Source organism: Orycteropus afer, unplaced genomic scaffold (genome assembly GCF_000298275.1).
Source record: "Orycteropus afer afer isolate SDZICR_OR568_19922 unplaced genomic scaffold, OryAfe1.0 scaffold00062, whole genome shotgun sequence".
Taxonomy (NCBI): domain Eukaryota; kingdom Metazoa; phylum Chordata; class Mammalia; order Tubulidentata; family Orycteropodidae; genus Orycteropus; species Orycteropus afer.
The window spans coordinates 11,050,796-11,071,681 of NW_006921649.1; the positions used below are offsets into that span (position 1 = coordinate 11,050,796).

At 38.1% G+C, this 20,886-nt stretch overlaps 1 protein-coding gene across 1 annotated transcript; it reads left to right on the forward strand.

Moving 5' to 3' along the window:
* Positions 1–346: 346 nt before the first annotated feature.
* Positions 347–13,777, forward strand: NPM1 (nucleophosmin 1). Its single transcript, XM_007939763.2, has 11 exons — positions 347–404; positions 2,446–2,525; positions 3,040–3,159; positions 4,054–4,147; positions 4,621–4,727; positions 4,822–4,889; positions 7,651–7,708; positions 8,012–8,095; positions 8,742–8,843; positions 10,657–10,731; positions 13,739–13,777. Exons 1-11 carry the CDS (start codon positions 347–349, stop codon positions 13,775–13,777), a joined length of 885 nt encoding a protein of 294 aa, XP_007937954.1.
* Positions 13,778–20,886: the final 7,109 nt, after the last annotated feature.

Consider the following 20,886-nt stretch of genomic DNA (forward strand, 5'->3'; position numbering starts at 1 on the left):
CTACGCATGTGCATAAGCGGCGACGGCAGCCGCTGCGGCGGGGTAGAAATGCGCGTGCTCGATGGGAGCCCGCGAAGTACCTGGAGAAGGTGGGGGGCAAAATATAAAAGAGTGGGCTTGAAGGGCGCTTGCGCGCGAGAGAGCCCTCACAGGGAGCAGGGCTCCCGAGCACGCGCGCGGAGGCGGTAGTTGGGCAGCTCTCGCGAGACTTCCTGGGGCTATATATATGCGCAGAGTGCCCGCGTCCTTTCCCTGGTGCGATTCCGTCCTGCGCGGCTGTTCTGAGAAACAGTAGTGGTTTATCTCCGTCCTCCTTCTTTCCCACCTAAGTGCGTGCCACCACCTCATGGAAGATTCGATGGACATGGACATGAGCCCCCTGAGGCCCCAAAACTATCTTTTCGGTAACTGCTGGAGGGGGTTGGAGACATGCCGAGCAGGGCCTAGTGGCTTTGAGGTGGGGGGGCGGGAATCCGACCTAGGCTGGGCTGAGCTAGTGGAGAAAGCTAAACAGGCTGGATATCTGAAGGGAGTGGGAAGCTAACTGCTGGGACCCTGGAGCATAAGAGATGGGGCGCGAGGAGGATGATGCCTGCGCTTGCAAGAACCAGCAGCATGATGGGGTGGAAAGGAGGAGCGGCCTGTAGTCTGAGGCGTGAGCGATCCCAGGCCCGGGGCCTGAGGCAACGTGGAACCGAAAGTTACTGAAAGTTCGGCGTTGCCTGCGTAAGCGATAGATCTCCGAGCGTTTTTTTTTTCTTTTGCTGGAAGTTTGTGGATTTGTGGGGCTGGTATCGTTGCTGTTGATCCCAGGGTGTTTGGTTCAGTAGATTGTATGGATTTGTGTGGGGCATGGACCCCCTTTCTGGAGGAGAGGAGAGGTACTTACAGCCTAGTGTACGATTCCCTGGCCCACAGTTCTTAGCCCCGTGCTGTAGTACTGAGCCTCAGGCTGGGTTCCTCGGCAAGTTACGGGGGGAGGGGAGGCACGGCGGAGTGTGTGTGGCAGTGCTACCACTTGGAGCACGTGGTTGCCACGTGGTTGGGTGAAGGAGGGGGTGTGGGCGCAACATCCGGGGATTACTAGTGTCTGTCACCCCATGCCTGGGAGTTTGTGTTTTAAGTCTGTTGGGCGGGAAATGTTAGATGAAGTGGCCAGTAGCACCAGAATTATGGGGGACTTTGTTCAGCGTTGTACATCTACAGTGATCTTAGTGATCATTTACAGTGACCTTTTTCTGTTTCAAGGCGCTCTGGGGGTGCAGTGGTTAAAGCATTCGGCTGCTAACTAAAAGGGCGGTTCGAACCCTTAGCTGGTCTGCCTTCGTAAGGATTTGCAGCCTTGGAAATCTGTGATGCAGTTCTATTCGTAAAGAGTCGCTAGGAGTCGGAATCAACTTGATGGCAGTGTGTCGTTCTCCCCCCCCCCATTTGACTGCAGTAGACGGAGTTAGCTGCATTTTGCAGAGGATGTTTCTGAAGCTCAGGAAGTAGTGATTTGCCCAAGATTATAGGTAAAAGGAGACTAGCTCTGAATCCATACTCCTCCATAGAGTTTTGGGGGAAGACGGAAAGAGAGAGTCCTTTTTCATGGGTCAAGTAGCTTTTATTTTAAAGATGAAAAACGTGCAGAGAGTTCAGTTTGGGACAACAAACGGAAGAGCTGGGGCTGCTAACAACTTGTAATTCTATACTAGGGTTTGGATTTTCTCTCTCCACTCGCCCTCCCCTCAACCCACTTTAGTTAAGAAGAGTCCTGTTTTGATTTTCAATCTAAAGAAACTGAGTTGCTGAAGTCTTTACCTTGTGGCCAGCCAGGCCTACCTAAGATTTAGTTTTGGAGTAAGTGCAAATTCTGCCCAAAATTTTCACTTCCCATGGTGAAATTTTGTTTACTGGGCAGTGACACTATATACCAGTGATTATTAGATAGTAATATAATGGAATTATTAGATCTCATTTTAAACAAATTATTCATGGAACAGGAGTATAGATGTATTAAGTAGTAAGGCTTTGTTCCTAGCCGTCCCCATTTCTAATTTACCACTTTTCTTGGAAGTTCAGACAGATGATTCCAATTTTAAAAATGGTAGGACATTATCAGCATTATACATTTGGTTTGGCCTCAGGTAGTAGTTTAAATTCCAAATGTAGTAAATAAATCTTTGAGTTAGTTTTCATTTGCAGAGTGGTACTGTCTGTCTTGTGGTATAGTTGAGAATGAAATGGAATGATGGGAAAGGGGACTTTATAAAGCCCTGTAAGTGAATATTATTTGATGTGTATGGAAGTCTGTGTTCAAGGCATCCTAAAAGATCATTCTGTCTTGCTCTTTGATAATCAGTAAAATGTGAAAAATTACTTACTAACCTTTTTGTTTTTGGTTACCCACACTTTAGGTGTTACTTTTCTACTCTTGTTAGTTGCTTTTTTCTTCATTTACAGGTTGTGAACTAAAGGCTGACAAAGATTATCACTTTAAGGTGGATAATGATGAAAATGAGCACCAGTTATCTTTAAGAACGGTAATTAAACTTTGAGAATTAACTATTCAACCTTTTTTCCCATTCATGTTGCTTAAGGTTTTTTCTTGTTTCCCTGACTGCTTACAAGATAGTAGCATCTGTATAACTTGATTGTGTTATTACCTGTGGTATAAAACTTGGCATCTTCCCCCCAATCACTTGGTAATCATAAAGTTTGTTTATATTACTCTTCAATACCATATTTATATACTTTATTTCTTTACCTGTATTTATAAAGCCTTTATAATCTTTTACATTCCCCACAGAGACTAGCTTACCGGTCAGCTTTAGTAGTAGGTGAGGTGATCTATACTGTGTGTATGCATTTTTATTTCCTCAAATGTACTAAATACGAGAAATTGGTTTACCAGGCCATACAAAACTTGGCATTGTGCACAAATTAGTCTTCTAGCGAGTTTATAATTCACTTTTTTAAAACTAATATCTTAGGGTAGAGGTTTGTAAAATAGCTAGAACTTGAGAAGTTGAACTTTTGTTTTTATTTGGTTCACAGGTCAGTTTAGGGGCTGGTGCAAAGGATGAATTGCACATTGTTGAAGCAGAGGCAATGAATTACGAAGGCAGCCCAATTAAAGTAACGCTGGCAACTTTGAAAATGTCTGTACAGCCAACGGTAAGGATACTTAAACTTGATTTTATGTCAAGGGCTAATTCTTTTGCATTGCAGCAGCTGTCCTTTAGATTATACCAAGGAGCTAGAGAGGGTTCTTTTATTTGGCAGTTCTTTCTCCCTTTAGTCACTGGTAATAGGGGTAAATGGCGAGCTCCGGGGGTGTAGTGCCTAAGACATTTGACTGCTAACCAGAAGGCTGGCGGTTCAAACCCACCAGCCACTCCTTGGAAAGAAGGTTGGGTAATCTACTTGCCTGGGGATATACCGCCAAGGGGAGGGGTTGCCATGAGTCAGATCAGATTTCACAGCAGTGAGTTGCTTTGCTGTGTTAGAGGGGTAAATGATCAAATTTTGAACACAATGGTTTTGCTTCAAAGGTGAAAAAACTGGGTTTTGCTTAGAACATCTGTTATACTAACACTGTAAGTCAGTTGTGATTGATTTTTTTTTTTTTTAATTCAGTACTGTTTTATTTTGTTGTTTAAATTGTTCTGGCTTTGGCTGTTGGGAGCTTTTCCCTTTTTTTCCTCTAAATTTTAATTGTTTGTGAGAATATACACAGAACAACACAACAATTCAACTGTTTCTACGTATATACAATTTAGTGACATTAATTACCTTTTTCTAGTTGTGCAACCATTTGTACCCTCCTTTTCTGACTTGTTCTTTCCTTATTAACATGAACTCAATGCCCCCTAATGTTCTTATCTCATGATTTGCGAGGCTGTTGTCAATTTAGTCCCATATAGATAGTTCTTAAGAGCATGATGCCCAAGGCAAACTTTTTTTTTTTTAAGTAGTTAAGGTAATGTATTGTTGGTTTTAAGATGACTTCAGGGAGTTATGAACAGGCTTTATAGCAAACATTTAGTCTTTTTTTCCCTTCACTTTTAGGTCTCCCTTGGGGGTTTTGAAATAACACCACCTGTGGTCTTACGGTTGAAGTGTGGCTCAGGGCCTGTGCATATCAGTGGACAGCACTTAGTAGGTACGTTGTCTGTATATTATGTTGTTTTGTTTATTCTTTTTAATGGAGTTACTTGTTGGCAAATTTTTTAAAAATGTGTGTATTCTGTGTATATAATAGGTTCAATTGTGAATCTAGTTATTCACAGTTAAGGAAGCGGAGCTCTGGTAGCATAGTGCCTAAGGCACTTGACTGCTAACCAGAAGGCTAGCGGTTCAAACCTACCAGCCACTCCTCGGAAGGAAGTGATACCGCCTCGGAAACCCAAGGAGGGATCGCTATGAGTCGGGGCTGACTCTATGGCATATAACAACAACTTTGTAATTAAAACCTAGCAATGAGCATTTGCACCAAGAATTTACTTTTAAATTCCTGTTCCCGTTTGCCATTTTTCTAGCAGAATTTGTTTTTATATGGTCATAGTAATAAATCTTCTCTTTCTTTGAGTTCTTGCTTTGTTGAGTTTTCATAGTGGCAAATAACCTATCTTTTAGCTGTGGAAGAAGATGCAGAGTCAGATGATGAAGAGGAGGAAGATGTGAAGCTCTTAAGTATATCAGGAAAGCGATCGGCCCCTGCCAGTGGTAACAAAGTTCCACAGGTATAGATGTATTCTTACTACAGAGCTGTTATTCTGGCCTTATCTTTGGTGATTAGGATCAATTCTTGTTCATGAGTATATATTTTTCTTTAAGAAAAAAGTAAAACTTGCTGCTGACGAAGATGACGATGATGATGATGACGACGATGATGATGATGAAGAGTAAGTAGTAACACTTAGAAATTTGACATAGTTGTACCTCTGGGGCAATTTTTATGGGGAAAAAAGTCATTCTGTGAAAATGAACAGTTAAAGGGCATGTGGTCAGTTTGAGATAATTGCTTATTATTGAGATTAGTGAGCCTTTAAAATCCTGCCATGTATTCTGAATCTTCAGAAGTTAGTATGCAGCATTTGTTGAGTGTATTTGACCCAGGTACCAAAATAAAATATTAAAAAAATGAGATTTTCTTGGGGAATTAAAAATGTGCTTGCAAACAAGATTTGATATGTTAATTAAGCTGTGAATAAAACAGCTACATTCAACCTATGGAATAAAGTACTAATGTTATTGTTGGGTACTACTGAGTCAATTTTTGACTCATAACAACCCCGTGTGACAATAGAACTCCATAGGGTTTTCTAGGTTATAATCTTTATGGGCGATTACCAGGCCTCTCGTGAAGTCGTTGGACAGTTCAAATTGCTGACCTTTCATTTAGGAGCTGAGCACTTAACCCATTGTGCCACCAGGGGGCCTAATAAAATTAATACTAACATTGAATTTTCAATTGCCTGTGAACTTTGTTTCTCATTTCCCAGGTGTGTGTGTATATATTTGTGTTTGTGTATACATTGTGTACACATGTATGTACACACAGACATATATTCTTTAAGTAGAATCTTTAAGAAAGGTGTAGAGAGAGGCTACCAACTTTGGAAGTTAGATTTTCAATAATTTCAAATAACCAAGCTGGTCATTATTTTAAAACACACACACGCACAGCAAACTCCTTTAAGCATGACATTGAAGGCAGAAAATAAAAGGAAAAGGTTGAGTAGTAAAATGCTTACAAGTTCAAATTCTGTATATCAGACTTACAAAGTCAAAATAATAAGTGTTTGGCACTGATAATCCTTATTTGCAAGAATTGACATAATCCAGTAGAAGAATGGGGAATGGGCTAAGAATAGAAATGAGAAATCTGGATGTTATTAAGACTTGGATTTAACCTTTGGTAATTTCGAGTATTTTGGCAGTTTTACAAATGAATGTCCTAAAGCAGTCACTGAGTTTGAATACAATCATTTTCACTGAAACTTTGGAATGGAACCTGACTGGTGGAGTGATCCTACTCCGGTTTTAGAAGATTACTTCTATTTTAGAGAGATAATTCCAGGGTTCATTTTCAAGAGCAATTCCTGATCTTAATTATAGTTAGATTTGTGTTCTAGTCTTCTGTGTCTCATGTTAGATACTTATCTTTTAAGTTAGGTGTTGAGTGAGAAATAAAAGTATATGGTATGAATGAGCAAGTTTCTTACAAGGGGTGGTCAAAATTACGTTATGATAAGGGATAGTTAATGGATGCTTGAGGGGGGACAAATCTTAGAAATTTCCATTGGTGAGATGACAGAGGCCCAAAGTAGATGGCAAAGAAAGTGTAAAGCTATGCATTAAGTTTGGTTTGTTAGTTGAAATACTTGCTAGGTGGAAATATTAAGCGGTGGGTCCTGTGTTAGTGATGGAAATTGTCTGGTGTGGGATTCACATTTGGCTGTTAAAACTAATGTATAAAGAAAAACTGTCTGATAGGGATTTTTATAGGAAACATTGTCATCATGTTCTTTGTACAGGGGGTGCACATGACAGGATTTGGGTTCTAAGACCAAAATCTTTAAATGACAAAATCAACCATTAAAATTGCTTAAAGGACTGTATTTACATGTGACTCTCTATAGGCGTGTTTTCAGTTCTGTTGGGTATGTATCTAGGAGTGGCATGGGTAGGTCATAGTAACTGTTTAATTGAACTGTCAGACTTTTTGAAATGCCTGTGCCATTCTATATTACCACCATCAGTGTGTGGAGCTTTCGGTTTTCCTGCATCCTTCCTAGCACTAGTTATTGTCTGACTTTTTATCGTCCTAGTTATCCTAGTGGAGCTGAAGTAGTATCTTACTACAGTTTTGATTTGCGTAACCTGGTGATAGCACCTTCATGTGCTTGTTGACCATTTATCTGTCTTTATTGGAGAAAGGTCTTTTCTTTCTTTCTTTCCCTCTTCATTAAATTGAGTTGTCTGTGTTACAATTTATCATTAGTTATTTTTTTCCATTCTGTGAATTGTCTTAAGCTTTTAATTTTGTGAAGTAAAGTTTATCTGCTTTTTCTTTTTGTTGGTTATTCTTTTGTTGTCACCCCTTAAATCACTGGCAAGTGTAAGTTTACAAAGACTTACTTACCCATATATGTTTTTCTAAGAATTGGATAGTTCTTACACTTAGATATTTGATACTTTTGAGTTAATTTTTGTATATGCTGTGAAGTATGAGTCCAAATTCATTCCTTTGCATGCAGATATATATATATATGTGTATATATATATATATATGTATATATATGTGTGTGTGTGTATATATATATATATAATTTTTAAGATTGTTTTGGTTAGTCTGAGTTCTATTTCTGTATGAATTTTCAGGACAGCTTGTCAATTTCTAATAAGCCAGCTAGGATTCTGATGGGTATGCTTGAGTTTGTAAATCAATTTGGGAAATCTTGCCATCTTAATAGTAGGTCAGTTGACCCATAAATGGGCTATCTTTATATTTATTTAGATCTCTAATTTCTATCAACTCTACAAATTTTTGAAAGGTCCTTTATGCTTTAAACTTACTATAGACTGATTAATTTTCTAACTAGCCTTTTTAGGTTTATGAGTGCATTGAATCAGTAGTAATGATGCTTACTTCATTTGTAGTGATGATGATGATGATTTTGATGATGATGAAACTGAAGAAAAAGCTCCAGTGAAGAAAGTAAGTAGATAGTGTCACGAGGTCATCATAACAGTTGTTCCAAAAATAATGGACATTTTCTAGTGCTATTATTCTGTAGTTAGTAAAAACTGGCTTGGAAAGAAATGGTGAACTGCTATTTAAAATTGATCCTGTTTAGAAAACGTTATTGTACTAGGAAATTTATTTTCTTCATCCATGTGGCCTTCTCCCTCAATATCTTAGCCTTTGTGCATCTTTCCTTAGGTCGTTTGGGATGGTTTTATTTACCCTGATATGCCTGTTATATCAGGGACATTGATAACGATTAATTTCTAATTGCAGTCTGTACGGGATAATCCAGCCAAAAATGCACAAAAATCAAACCAGAATGGAAAAGACTCAAAACCATCAACACCAAGATCAAAAGTAAGTGACAACAAATCAGGCTTCATTTAACTTCAGAACAAGTTAAGATTCTGTTGTGGAATAATCTATAGTCTGTCTGAAATTTGACGAGCTTTTGGACAGTACCTGTATTTGGTGTTTTATAGAGCTGAAGTGCAATTGTTGGGAATCATTCATTGTTTTAGATAGATACTAGCTAGGTAGAAGAGAAGGCTATTGGAATGGGGAAGGAAACCAGCAGGGAGATTTTTATTATAATATTGTGAACATTTGTTTCTTATAAGGAATCTTGCTTTTTTAAAAGGTACATGTATCAGCATAGAGCAGAGGCCTTGGCTGCATGTTGGAATATTCGATACCTGAGCCCTTACCGATAGAGATTATTGTTATTAAATTGCTCTTGGATGATGAGCCTCTGGCATCAAGTTGGCTTCCTGGCTTCATTTTTGATGATTAACCTGAAAGTACAGAACTGACTGTGTGTGTCTGTATAATGTAACATAAGCCCAAATTACTCCTATTCCCTAAGCAAAATTGTACACACATGCATTTATTTCTAATGGCAACTTACAGGTGGTGACAGAGTAATTTTATGGAACATTGTAAAGTCTGGGGTTGGGTCTTTTTTAAATTGAAAAGATCTTTTGAAATTCACCTATCTTTCCAGGGTCAAGAATCATTCAAAAAACAGGAAAAAACTCCTAAAACACCAAAAGGACCTAGTTCTGTAGAAGACATTAAAGCAAAAATGCAAGCAAGTATAGAAAAAGTAAGTAAAATCTTTTCTTAAACTGAATAGGTCTGACCCATTCACACTCTTAGGAGTTGGATAAGTAGGGCTTTTCTTTTTTATTTCTTTTAAAAAATATAACTAGTTGATATATTGTATGAAGTTAAACTTTTATTTTTACAATAAGAAAACTTACTGTAAAACATCACATCTTACCTTAAATGATCAATGAGAACATCTCCCTTTGCTCATTTATCTAATTGGTTGTGAGATATGCTGGATAACCAGCAGAGGGCATATGAATCTTGCATAAAATTGCAAACAGCTGGAAGAGTAAGAGTGCTTGGCTTTAAAGTTACAAGTATATAATTACTCATGATTGGATATAGTCAAAAGCATTTCCCGGCAAACTGAGTCATTTTTATTTTGGCATACAAGGTGTCACCAATCAATACAAGCGGTACTGACTTGAATTTGAGTAATTACATCTAGTCTTTTTCTCTTTAATGGTTGTAACATAAGAAGATTAGCTCTTAACTGTCTTGCTACTTACTTAGGGACTTAATAAAATTTAGTGAACCTCTGGACTTGCAGCGTATGGAACTGGTTTAAATGTCTTAGAATGCTTTTGAAAGAAGCTTTAATTCTATGAGTTACTTTTAGGCCCCAATGATTGTGGTGAGGGAAAAGTGCTGACTCTCCCATGTTTTCCCTGAGCTTGGTAGGCTCTACATTACTTCAATAGATTTCCTCTCTTGTGCAGTGATGAGTGAATTGGAAAACTGGAATTTTAGAACCAGAATGTATTTGTTTTTGCTTTATTTCTACTGTAAACCTTTTTAACCTTTGTGGTATCACTGCTTGACTTTATTCCTCGCATACAGTGCTAAAATGACATCTTTTGGATACCCCTCCCCCCCATTTTAATATGGTCCTATCTCCTTGGTTTGATTGCAGGCGCATTGAACAGTCCTGGGCACTACTGGTAAATTAAGCCCAAAGATGGGGAGAGGAAAAGGAGAGACAAATATAGTCCATACTGAGTATCATCAACAATCCAGACTGAAGTCTTCTATTTTAATCTCAATCCCCTTTCCTGATTTGCCACCCACCCATGCCTCCTTGTAGGCTGGAAGCAATCTCACTCTTGATTTCCTAAAGCACTCTTATGACTGCTATGATTCAGTAAACCATACTCTGCTCTCTTATTTGTGCATTTACCTCACATTTTTTACCATGTTTTATAAACTTTGTATCTCCCTAGCTGTTCAATAAATATTTGAATAATCAAATAAGAATTGTATGTGACAATAATTTTAAAATGGAAGTTGTTACAGTGAGGTTTATTTGCTAGGTGATGCAGGCAGTTGCCTATCTTCGACCATGCCTAATTCGTTTTTGTGCCATGGTTCCTTTACCATTCTGATGTCTTCTCAATGTTTTTAAAATATGTTAAACTAGTCACTTGTGTGTATATATAGGGATCCAGAGGAGGCGTGTGGTTGTTTTGTATTTGTTTCTGAGTGATAATAAAATAGATTTGTGTAAATGATAAAGTGGGCAGCCAAGTTGTCATAGTTGAGTGCCTGTAGACTCAGGTGTAATTCCTAGAGTGGCAGGCTAGAGAGAATTTGAACCTTTTAGTATAGAAGTACTGCTTTGAAAGACCTGGGTCCTAAAGTTTCCACTAGTAGTAAAGAGTATGCTAAGGTCTAGAAAGGACTCAGTATTCTTATAATATGCTGTTGGGATGCAATTCTTACAACAGCATGCAAATCTTTGAGGAATCTCAACTTGAAAGCACTCAAAACTATTTCTATACTTACTTTTAATAATGGTTTTGTCTCAATAGGGTGGTTCTCTTCCCAAAGTGGAAGCCAAATTCATCAATTATGTGAAGAATTGCTTCCGGATGACTGACCAGGAGGTAACTACATTTTCTGGAGACATGACCAAATCCAAATATTTTACTGTGATTTATTACGATTCTCCTTTTAGTCTCTAAATGTTGGCTTCTTTTAAAAAGTCTTAACCACAGAGACAATACTTCGGATTAAATGCATGGAAACTCTTAAGAATTTCTTTGGCAGAGACTGAGAAGATTTTATTTAGTATATTTTCCCCAACTTTTATATAGTTGGTAAATTATCTCAGTTCTACTTTTGGCACAATACTGGCTAAGGAAATGAGCTGTGGTTTTCCTTGCTCCATTTGGCTACTTGGGGCAGTCTGGTCTTTGCTTTCTTGAGGTTGATAGAGAAGACTATTTTCTCTGTAGATCTTATGAGAAGCTTGTTTTGCTGAAATCAACCTAAAGGGTAAAATCTGGCAGCGAGTAGCCAAGCTAGTTGTTCAGTATATTAACTTGATTCAGCTGTCGGTTTGTGATTCTTAACATGAGGGATTTTATCAATAGAAATATTAATTTCCACTGTTTATTTGCATTCAGCTTGTTTAAAAAAAGTGTGGAAGCATGTTTCTTTTTGTCAGGATTCTCTAAAGGTCCAAGGACCTCTGATAGTACAGTGCCTAAGGTATTTGACTGTTAATCAGAAGGCGGGCAGCTCAAGTTCAAACTCCACGTTGAACCAGTCACACTTCCGTAATTATTGACTGACTGCCTTGGAAACCCAATGGGGGGGGTCCCTGTGAATGGGAATGGACACTCTGGTATTATGTTTGGTTTAGAGACATTCTCCCCTCCCCCCCACAGTAATTGGTGCTTAAATCATTTTAAATGGTAACACTAGTTCATTTAATAGTTCCAGGTTCAAAACTCTCCTCATTGGTTCAACCTCTGTATGAAGTATGAATCTAGAAAAATTGGAAGTTGCTGAGTTTGGACTTGTGGGAGATAGATGCAGTTGCACAGCTGTGAAAGTATCAAATTTAATTTTTTTAATTCTTGGGGTTCCTGTTCGATTTTTGATTTGTAGTTAAAACACCAAAATGCAAGTTTAAAGTTTGTGAATTTTTTCAATAGTGATTTTATTAAACAGTCCTTTGAAACTGCAGTGTACAATTCATTCAGTATCAAAAGTAGTAAAAAGGTATAATCCAGCATAAAAACACAACTACCATAATATGTATGTTTTCATCTAGTACCCAATATAAGGAAAGTTCAGGTGAATAAGTGATTACACCAGAAGTTCAAGTTGCTTTCCATATGTATTAGGCTATCTTTACACTTTTATGATATAGCCACTGATGCAAGTAATCACAAAGCATAAAAATTCACTTTTCTAGAAATCGTTTGTCTTTAACAAATAAGGTTTATTTCAAACAACTGAAACGTTTACTGAAGAAAAAGCCCCTAAAATTCTTCTAAAATTTTTGTTGAAAATACATACAACAAAACACAGCAATTGGAGTTTCTAAATGTCTAATTTAGTGACATTGGTTACATTCTTTGCATTGTGCAACCATTCATGTCTATCCTTTCTGAGTTGTTCCTGCCCAGTTGACAGAAACTGACTGCCCCTAAGTTTTCTATCAAGTCTTTGTAGTTGCTGTATTCAATTTAGATAGTCCTTAAAAGAGCATAATGCTCAAGGCAGGATACTTAGTTTAAGCTATTGTTTGGTTTTATGAAGACCTTGGGGGGGGTATTTTTGGTTTAAGGTTAAAGATTATCTCAGGGCAATAGTTTCAGGGATTCCATCCAGCCTCCATGGCTCCAGAATGTCCAGATTCCAAAGTTCTTATTTTCTTGATGACATTTTTAAAATACATCTTTGTTTGAAGGCTACTTAATTCTTGTTAATAGTTTTCAGTATCATTAGCAACAGCACTGAAAGATGAGCAGTGTCACTGAACAAAGTGTGCTCTGTTGCTTATAGAAACTTGATGAATCTTTTAGAGAGTGCCTACAGTCTCCAAGGATGTTCCTAAAAAGGCACATTACTTAAGAGCAGGAGAAAAAATTCCAGCTTGAAGTGGTTAATGATTGCACACTACCATTTGAAATGGATTTTAACCCTTGAAGAATCAGATTCTTTTATATGGATGTTCCTAAATACACTTTACGATGGGAGTGAGAGGAATCATATGTTGAAGAATCAAATAAAAATTGATGACAGCATTTTTTAAAAAGTCACTGATTAAGAGATGCAGTGTGATCTTGAAGAATGGATGAGCAAGTTATGACATGAAAGATGTTACATACTTCAACAAATCTGATTTGAAGAGCGTGTCTCTGTTAACATGCCAGTACATATTTGTTAGCCAGCTCATAATGCCAACATTGAAAGTGATTTCTCATTAATGAATGTTCAGTGGACAAACGAAATAAGTAGAATGGGAAGCTATGATACAATGTAAATGGAAAATAAGATTGTAACTAAGGACTTGCATAAGTAATTACTATAAAACAAGGAACTGTTAAGGAAAGCTGAATCAATGGGGAAATATAAAGGAGGAATATAATTTAGATACTTAAATTTTTTCAGATTTAAAAACAGTATGTGAATACTTACAGTATTTTTATCTTGACGTATATATGCATATGTAATTAGAAATGTATTAAAAATAATAGAAATGTCTATCCAGATTTAACTGAGTATTATTCTTATTTGCTATATCTGGCAGTCCTAAAGCTGATCTTAGCAAATTAAGGTCAGCAAATGTTGGCCATACTGGTCTTCAACCCTTCTTTGATCTCCTTAATTAAAATAAAATCTCTAAGCTGTTAAATGTATTTTAATATAATTAACTGCTTACAAGGAATTAATTACTTGGCTATCAGAATTTAAAGTTTTTGAAATTATAATGTATAAATATAAATTTTTTAAAAATCAGTTCTTAATTATCTAGAATGTGAACCTTTTTGGTGGTAGAATGGAAAAGAGATACATTGAACTATGTGAAAAGACATGGTTTATTGATGTCTATGCAGTGTTGTGGTTTTTTAACCACATTTTTTTTTTTTTTTCCAGGCTATTCAAGATCTCTGGCAGTGGAGGAAGTCTCTTTAAAAAAAATAGTTTAAACAGTTTGTTAAAATTTTCCGTCTTATTTCATTTCTGTAACAGTTGATATCTGGCTGTCCTTTTTTATAATGCAGAGTGAGAACTTTCCCTACCATGTCTGATAAATGTTGTCCAGGTTCCTTTGCCAAGAATGTGTTGTCCAAAATGCCTGTTTAGTTTTTAAAGATGGAACTCCACCCTTTGCTTGGTTTTAAGTATGTATGGAATGTTATGATAGGACATAGTAGTAGCAGTGGTCAGACAAATGGAAATGGTGGGGAGACAAAAATATACATGTGAAATAAACTCAGTATTTTAATAAAGTAGCACTGTTTCTCTATTTACTTACCAACACTCCTTACACTTTGTCAAAGAAAATGTACAGTTAAGAATATCACAGTATCCCTAAAACTTAGTAGAAACAGTCCCTGCCCTACCCCTCCAAAAGTTAACCAATCTATATAGCAGTTCATTTTATGAACATATCGATCTTGTTTAAGATTCAGGATTTAGTTTTCATACACTGTCACTTCCTGATAATAGTTAATAGTTGAAACTATGAAAGCAGGTTTCCAGATTTTCTGGAACCTATGTGCCCAGGCTTACTGCTAAAGAAAATCTGTCATGTTAAGTCATCTGGAGAGCATTTTCTCAACCAGGGTTCCTCATCTGAATAAGGTAATTAATTTTCCCTTTTTTCTCAGTTGCCTCCATTTTTAACTAACTTAGATTTTATTTCCTGTCTTTTCACATTTATGTTTGTTATATTTTTAACTTCCAGTTGAGTGCTCTTCCTTGGCTCCTTAGGGATTAAAGTCTGAAGTAACGGGTCATTTGGAATTGTTTATTCATTTTTCCTTTCCCCTAACTCTTACCCTGTTGATTTTACTCTTTCATTGTCTTTGGATTGTGCTACTTGTTGGTGGGTTTATAGTTGCAGTCATTGTCATTAATATGTACTACATACAGTGTTGTGGCATGTAATTTGGAGATGTCATCATATCTAACTTTATATGTAATGTTTCCGACTCTCAAAGACAGATTGAATTTATGAAGATACTGATAATAAATGACCATAATAAAACTAGATGCTTGCCTTACGATGGAGTTGATAGGACAGAACCCCATTATAAGTTGGGGACTACTTGAATCTTTAATGATGGGCTCAGGAGATAGAGTTAAATATTCAATCTACTTTATTTCATGGGAAAGTATCTCCATTTTAAAGGACGGTACACACTTTTGGTTGTTTTTACCATTGTGTCTTAAGTTTAAATTTACACAGTTGTTGTTGTTAGGTGCCGTTGAGTCATTTCCAACTCATAGTAAATTAGAATCCCATTAAATTTATATACAAATTGTTTTGTAGTACTAGTTACAATCCCTGTAATGTATCGGCACTCACCATTTCTACCTCACCTGTCCTGTTTCCCATACAATTTTCCTGCCCCTCCTTGCCTTCTCATCTTTGCTTTTGTGAAAGTGTTGACCATTTGGTCTCTTATAGTTCATTGTTTGAAGGAACACATTCCTCACACATCTTATTGTTGAGTTTATAGGCTAATCTATTTGGCTGAAAGGTGACCTCTGGCAGTGGCTTAAGTTCCAACTTAAAAGGGTGTCTTAGCGTGTGATCTTAATGGTGGACAGCTATATTTGAGGTTTAAAAGATTACTTTAAATTGATAAGACCCTCCAAACTCTTATCAATCAACACTTTAAGTTAATATATTTAGTTAATGCTATGGTATTCAAATACTGCCATAGATAAAACTACCAAGAACTATATTAAATCTGGCTTCATTCCTTCCTTAGATACCATTGTACATAGTAACAGTATGATACAGGAAGTATGGTAGGCAATTATTAGTATTGGTCATTTAATAGTTTTAATAATGGAGTTTCCTATAAATATGGGCTATGTATTATATATAATTACGAAGGTCTGGGATTTCCAGTATTTGGGTTTCTTTCTGTCTGCAGTTAAACCTTGGTTTATGTGGCAGGAAAGCCATTGGTCTTATTGGTAGACCTTATTCTTACTCCTTATTAAATAGCTAATTAGATCCTTCTTTCAAAATGGTTCCAGGCAAGACTTGTTCTTTTGGGAAAGCAGAGATTTTTAGGTGAAAGTTAAAGGATTGACCTTCATAGGCTTGTGATTTTGGAAATACTTTTAAAAACACTAATTCCTTCCCTTTGTACAATGTAGACTACATAGTTATATATTGGTTTAATTGCTGCGAGCAAATATAATGTGGCCATTATGAAAAGAAAAACACAATAGAATCCCTATTTCTGTTTAATGCATTTTTGAAGTTTTCTAAGACCAATAAGAAAACTAATTTCCTTTTATCCTGGTACTAATCTTCATTCAAACTGGAAGGAAGTTGTAAGAGAAGCCATTTTATTCTGTTTAGTATTGAAAGCTACAGTTCATTTACCAAGAATAATATTTGAGTTAGGTGGATCCAGAGTTTACCTTTCTTAGTACTTATTGATGGGCTAAGTATAAATGTTTCCCATAAGCCAGTCTGTTGTGGAAAGTGTCTTAATGGCTTAGTCCTTAAGAATATCATGAATTTCTCTGCAGGCTTTTCTTTGGGCTTATGTATTAAACCAAAATAATCACTTTGCCTCAATTTTTAACTAACTTTGAAAAGATATGATTATGTTTCTTTGTGGTTGATTCATTTATCAGTTTACAGGATGATAGGTCAATGCCCTGTTGTTGTTTTGCTGTCAAGTCAGCCCCGACTCATAGCGACCCCTCCTTGGGCTTCCGAGGCAGTATCACTACGGAAGTAGGATTGCCCAACCTTCCTTACGAGGAGTGGCTGGTGGGTTTGAACTGCCAGACGTCTGGTTAGCAGGCAAGTGTCTTAGCCACTATGCTACCAGAGCTCCCTAGGAACCTCCAAAAGTAATGAATGTAAGTATCACGAATTGATTTTATGTAGTCGTATTTCAACTTACCATTTTTTTGATGCTAATGTTACTTTGATTTTGACCAGTGGCATCCGTTTTAAGCTTACTCCTAATTATCACAGACCCCAGTGCTCTTTGCACTTCCTTGCTTTAGAGTGTGACAAGATGTGCCGGGTTCATATTAAACCTCTCAAAAAGCAAGCTCGCTGCCATTGAGTTGATTGTGACTCAGCAACCCCCATTGGGTTTCCAAGGCTGTAAATCTTTTGGGAAGCAGACTGCTCCATCTTCCGTTGAGGGCTGGTGGGTTCAAATCGCCCACCTTTTGGTTAGCAGCCAAACGTCTTAAGCACTATACCACCAGAGTTCCTTAAACCTAGGATTAGCCATTTCTCCAAGGGTCTCTGCTTTTTTTAAAAAAATGGTATTTAGAGACCACAGCCCAGTGGGAGCAATGCTTGTTAATGTTAGTTGTGTATACTGGGTTACTATTCAGTGGGCTTTATAGGATGACTAGATTAGACCCTGGGGGGTGGGCACAATTGTGAAGGTCAGTTGGAAAGCACTGAGGAGCAGCAGTGACGCTTTGGTTGTTTGACTGAAGGAAGCTTTTCATTTGGTATCTTTAATCATGTGAAGGTAGTTCGTGGCTTTGAACTACCTTCGTGGATTCAAGAGTTCATGGGCCGTTACCTTTAGCCTTGACCAGACAATAAAATAAGGTATATTAGTAAATGAAGGTCATTAGCAGATCAAAGAATGTATCAGAGTCTAAGGTAGCTTAGAGCCACATCTACCAAAGAGTTGGTGCCTAGACTCAAGACTTGGCAGTAGAGGTCCTGAGTTTAGAACTCCAGCTGGGCTACTTGGTCCAATTGAAGACAGTGCTGTGAGAGTGTTTGAGGCTGCATTTGTCATATATTCTAGGATGCAGGTTCTCAGATTTCTGCCTCTACAATACTTGTTTCCCACAGATTGCCCAAGTCATACTTAAGTGAACCTTCTGAGTCAGGAGTGGAGGGTATGTGGAAAACAAGTGTCAGAGCACTGTGCTGTCTTAGTCCCACATTTGAAAAAGGGATAGGAAGAACATGTAAATACATATTGTGTGAACCCCCTACTGTCCCCCAAGTTCTGTGCCTTTTGTTAGCAGTTGGCATACATTGTCTCCCTTTATGACTAGGGTTTTTACAGATTAAAATCAACTCAGAAAAGTGAAGTATGAAAACACTTTGGATGTTCCTCAAAAAATTAAACAATAGGGTGCATCAGTGTGACTCCTAGGTATATTCCGAAAAGAATTGAAAGCAAGAACATGCACACCAAGGTTGACTGCAGCACTATTAACAGTAGCCAAAAGGTGGAAACACCCCAGATGTCTGTCAACAGATGAAAAACAATGTGCATACATACGATGGAGCAATTTTGACATAAAAATGAATTCCTTTTACATGCTACAACATGGATGAACCTTGAAAATGTACTGAAAGAAATAAGGACAGATTGCATGATTCAAGTTCCATGAAACATCTAGATCAGACAAATGTTTAGAGACTAAAGTGTATTTGTGGTTTCCCAGGGGTGGGAGGAAGAAGGAAAGAGGCCCTTGGAGACTGAACTGTTAGGGTTGATGGAAAAATTTGGAAATACATAGTGGTGATAGTTGCACAACATGAACATAGTGTCACTGAATGGTACATGTAAAAGATGTCAAAATGACACATAATATGTATGTGTATATATATATATTATGTATATGTATCAGTTTAGAAAAATTAAGTAAATTTGAGTGCAGGTGTATCTGACTCCATATGACTAGCATATGACTACTGAGACCAAGGAACCATACACTTGCCTGGAATGGTAACAGCCTTCTCATTGGCCTCATTGTTGCCATTCGAATTCATTATTTAGGAGCTGGAGTAAGCTAACAAACTGGATAGGGACCTCTAGTTTTAAAGCTCTTGATAAATTGCCAAATTATGGTGCATCTGTACTATTGAATAGTATTTAGCAATAAAGATGACAAGTGCAACAAGAACTGAATCTCGAAAGTATGCTGAGTAAAAGAAGCTGAACACACAAGAGCACATTACTACATGGTTCCATTTATGTGAAACTAGAAAAGAATTCAGTGCTAACAGATCAGTGATTGCTTTGTGCCACTGATTGAGAAGACGGTTGGCTGAGCAGGCAAAAGAGAGTAGGGGTGACAGAAAATACCACATTGACTGATGGTATTTACATGGATGTATACATTTGTCAGGAGTTCTGGTAGCATAGTGCCTAAGGCACTTGCCTGCTAACCAGAAAAGCCTGGCGGTTCAAACCCACCAGCCACTCCTCAGAAGGAAGATGGGGCAATCTACTTCCATAGTGATACTGCCTGGGGAACCCAGGGAGGGGTCGCTATGAGTCGGAGCTGACTCCACAGCACATAACAATACCTTTGTCATAACAGCTGTACATTTAAAATAGATGCATTTTTAAGATTATACATAATTGTTATGTGCCGTCGAGTCGGACCTGACTCATAGGGACCCCTCCTTGGATTGCCCGAGGCAGCATCACAATGGAAGTAGATTGCCCCATCTTCCTTCTGAGGAGTGGCTGGTGGGTTTGAACCGCCAGCCCTCTGGTTAGCAGTCAAATGCCTTAGACACTATGCTACCAGAGCTCCTTATACATAATTAGTACCTTAGAGTTTTTATAAAACAAAAAAGCCATTGATAGTTATCTATTGAGAGCTCTGGTAGCATAGTGCCTAAGGCATTTGACTGCTAACAAGAGGGCTGGTGGTTCAAACCCACCAGCCACTCTTATTGCCTCGGAAACCCAAGGAGGGGTCGCTATGAGTCAGGTCCGACTTGACGGCACATAACAACAACAGCAGCTACCTATTACTGCCTCAGAATAAAATCCAAACGACGTATTGCACTGGGCAAATCTGCTGCAAAAGATCTCTAAAGTGAAGAGCAAAGATGTTTCTTTGAAGATTAAGGTGTCTGGTGGCATAGTGCCTAAGGCATTTGACTGCTAACCAGAAGGCTGGGGGTTCAAACCCACCAGCCACTCCTCGGAAGGAAGATGGGGCAATCTACTTGCGTAGTGATACTGCCTTGGCAACCCAAGGCGGGGTTGCTATGAATCAGGTCCAACTCTTCAGCACATAACAACGACGACCAAAGCCATGGTGTTTTCAGTCGCCTCTGCATGTGAAAGAAAGCTGGACAATGAATAAGGAAGACCGAAGAAGAGTTGATACTTTTGAGTTGTGTTGGCAAAGAATAGTGAAAGTCCCATGAACTGCCAGAAGAACTAACAGATCTGTCCTGGAAGAAGTGCAGCTGGAATGCTCCTTGGAAGTGAGAATGGCCAGACTTTGTCTCATCTACTTTGATCATGTCAGAAGGGACCATTCCCTGGAGAAGGGTACCATGCTTGGTAAAATGGAGGGTCAACAAAAAAGGAGAAGGCCCACAACAAGATGGATTGACAAAGTGGCTGCAATGATGGGCTCAGGTATAGCCAGGATTGTGAGGCTGGCACAGGACCGGGCAGTATTTTGTTCTGTTGTGTGCAACATTGCTATGAATCAGAGCTGACTTGATAGCACCTAACAACAACAACATGATAGCCTGCCTACATGACACAGTCAAGCATTTGCTTGTTTACACCTTCATCTCATGCCACCATTTCCTGTCTAACCCTGCCTTTTCCCACTGCAGGTCACTTTACAGCTCTTTTGTCTGGAGTAGTCCTTTGCTTTGCTGGCTCTTTTACCTTTGACTCATTAACTGCTAATGTGTCTTCTCTGGCTGCTACATCCCCCTTTGCTGTTCTCTGCCATACTAACCTATTTGTTTTCTTAACAGCACCAGCTAGAATTGATCTCGCAGCTTATTTGCTCATTGCCTATCTTCCCTGGCAGAAGTGAAGTGCTTTTACTGCAGGAACCTTGTCTGTCTTGTTCACTCAATGCCTGACACAGCAGGATCTCAATAATGATGGACTGAATTGATGGAAAATGTCAAATTAGTATGAATTAAGTGTTATGTAAACATGCCAAATTCAGATTGAAAAAACTTAAAAAAAGATTCATGTGTTTCATAAATGGGTACATGAAAACTATGTTTGAGGGTGTGAACTATGGGAAAAAGGAATGTTGTGGTAAGATGACTGGATTTG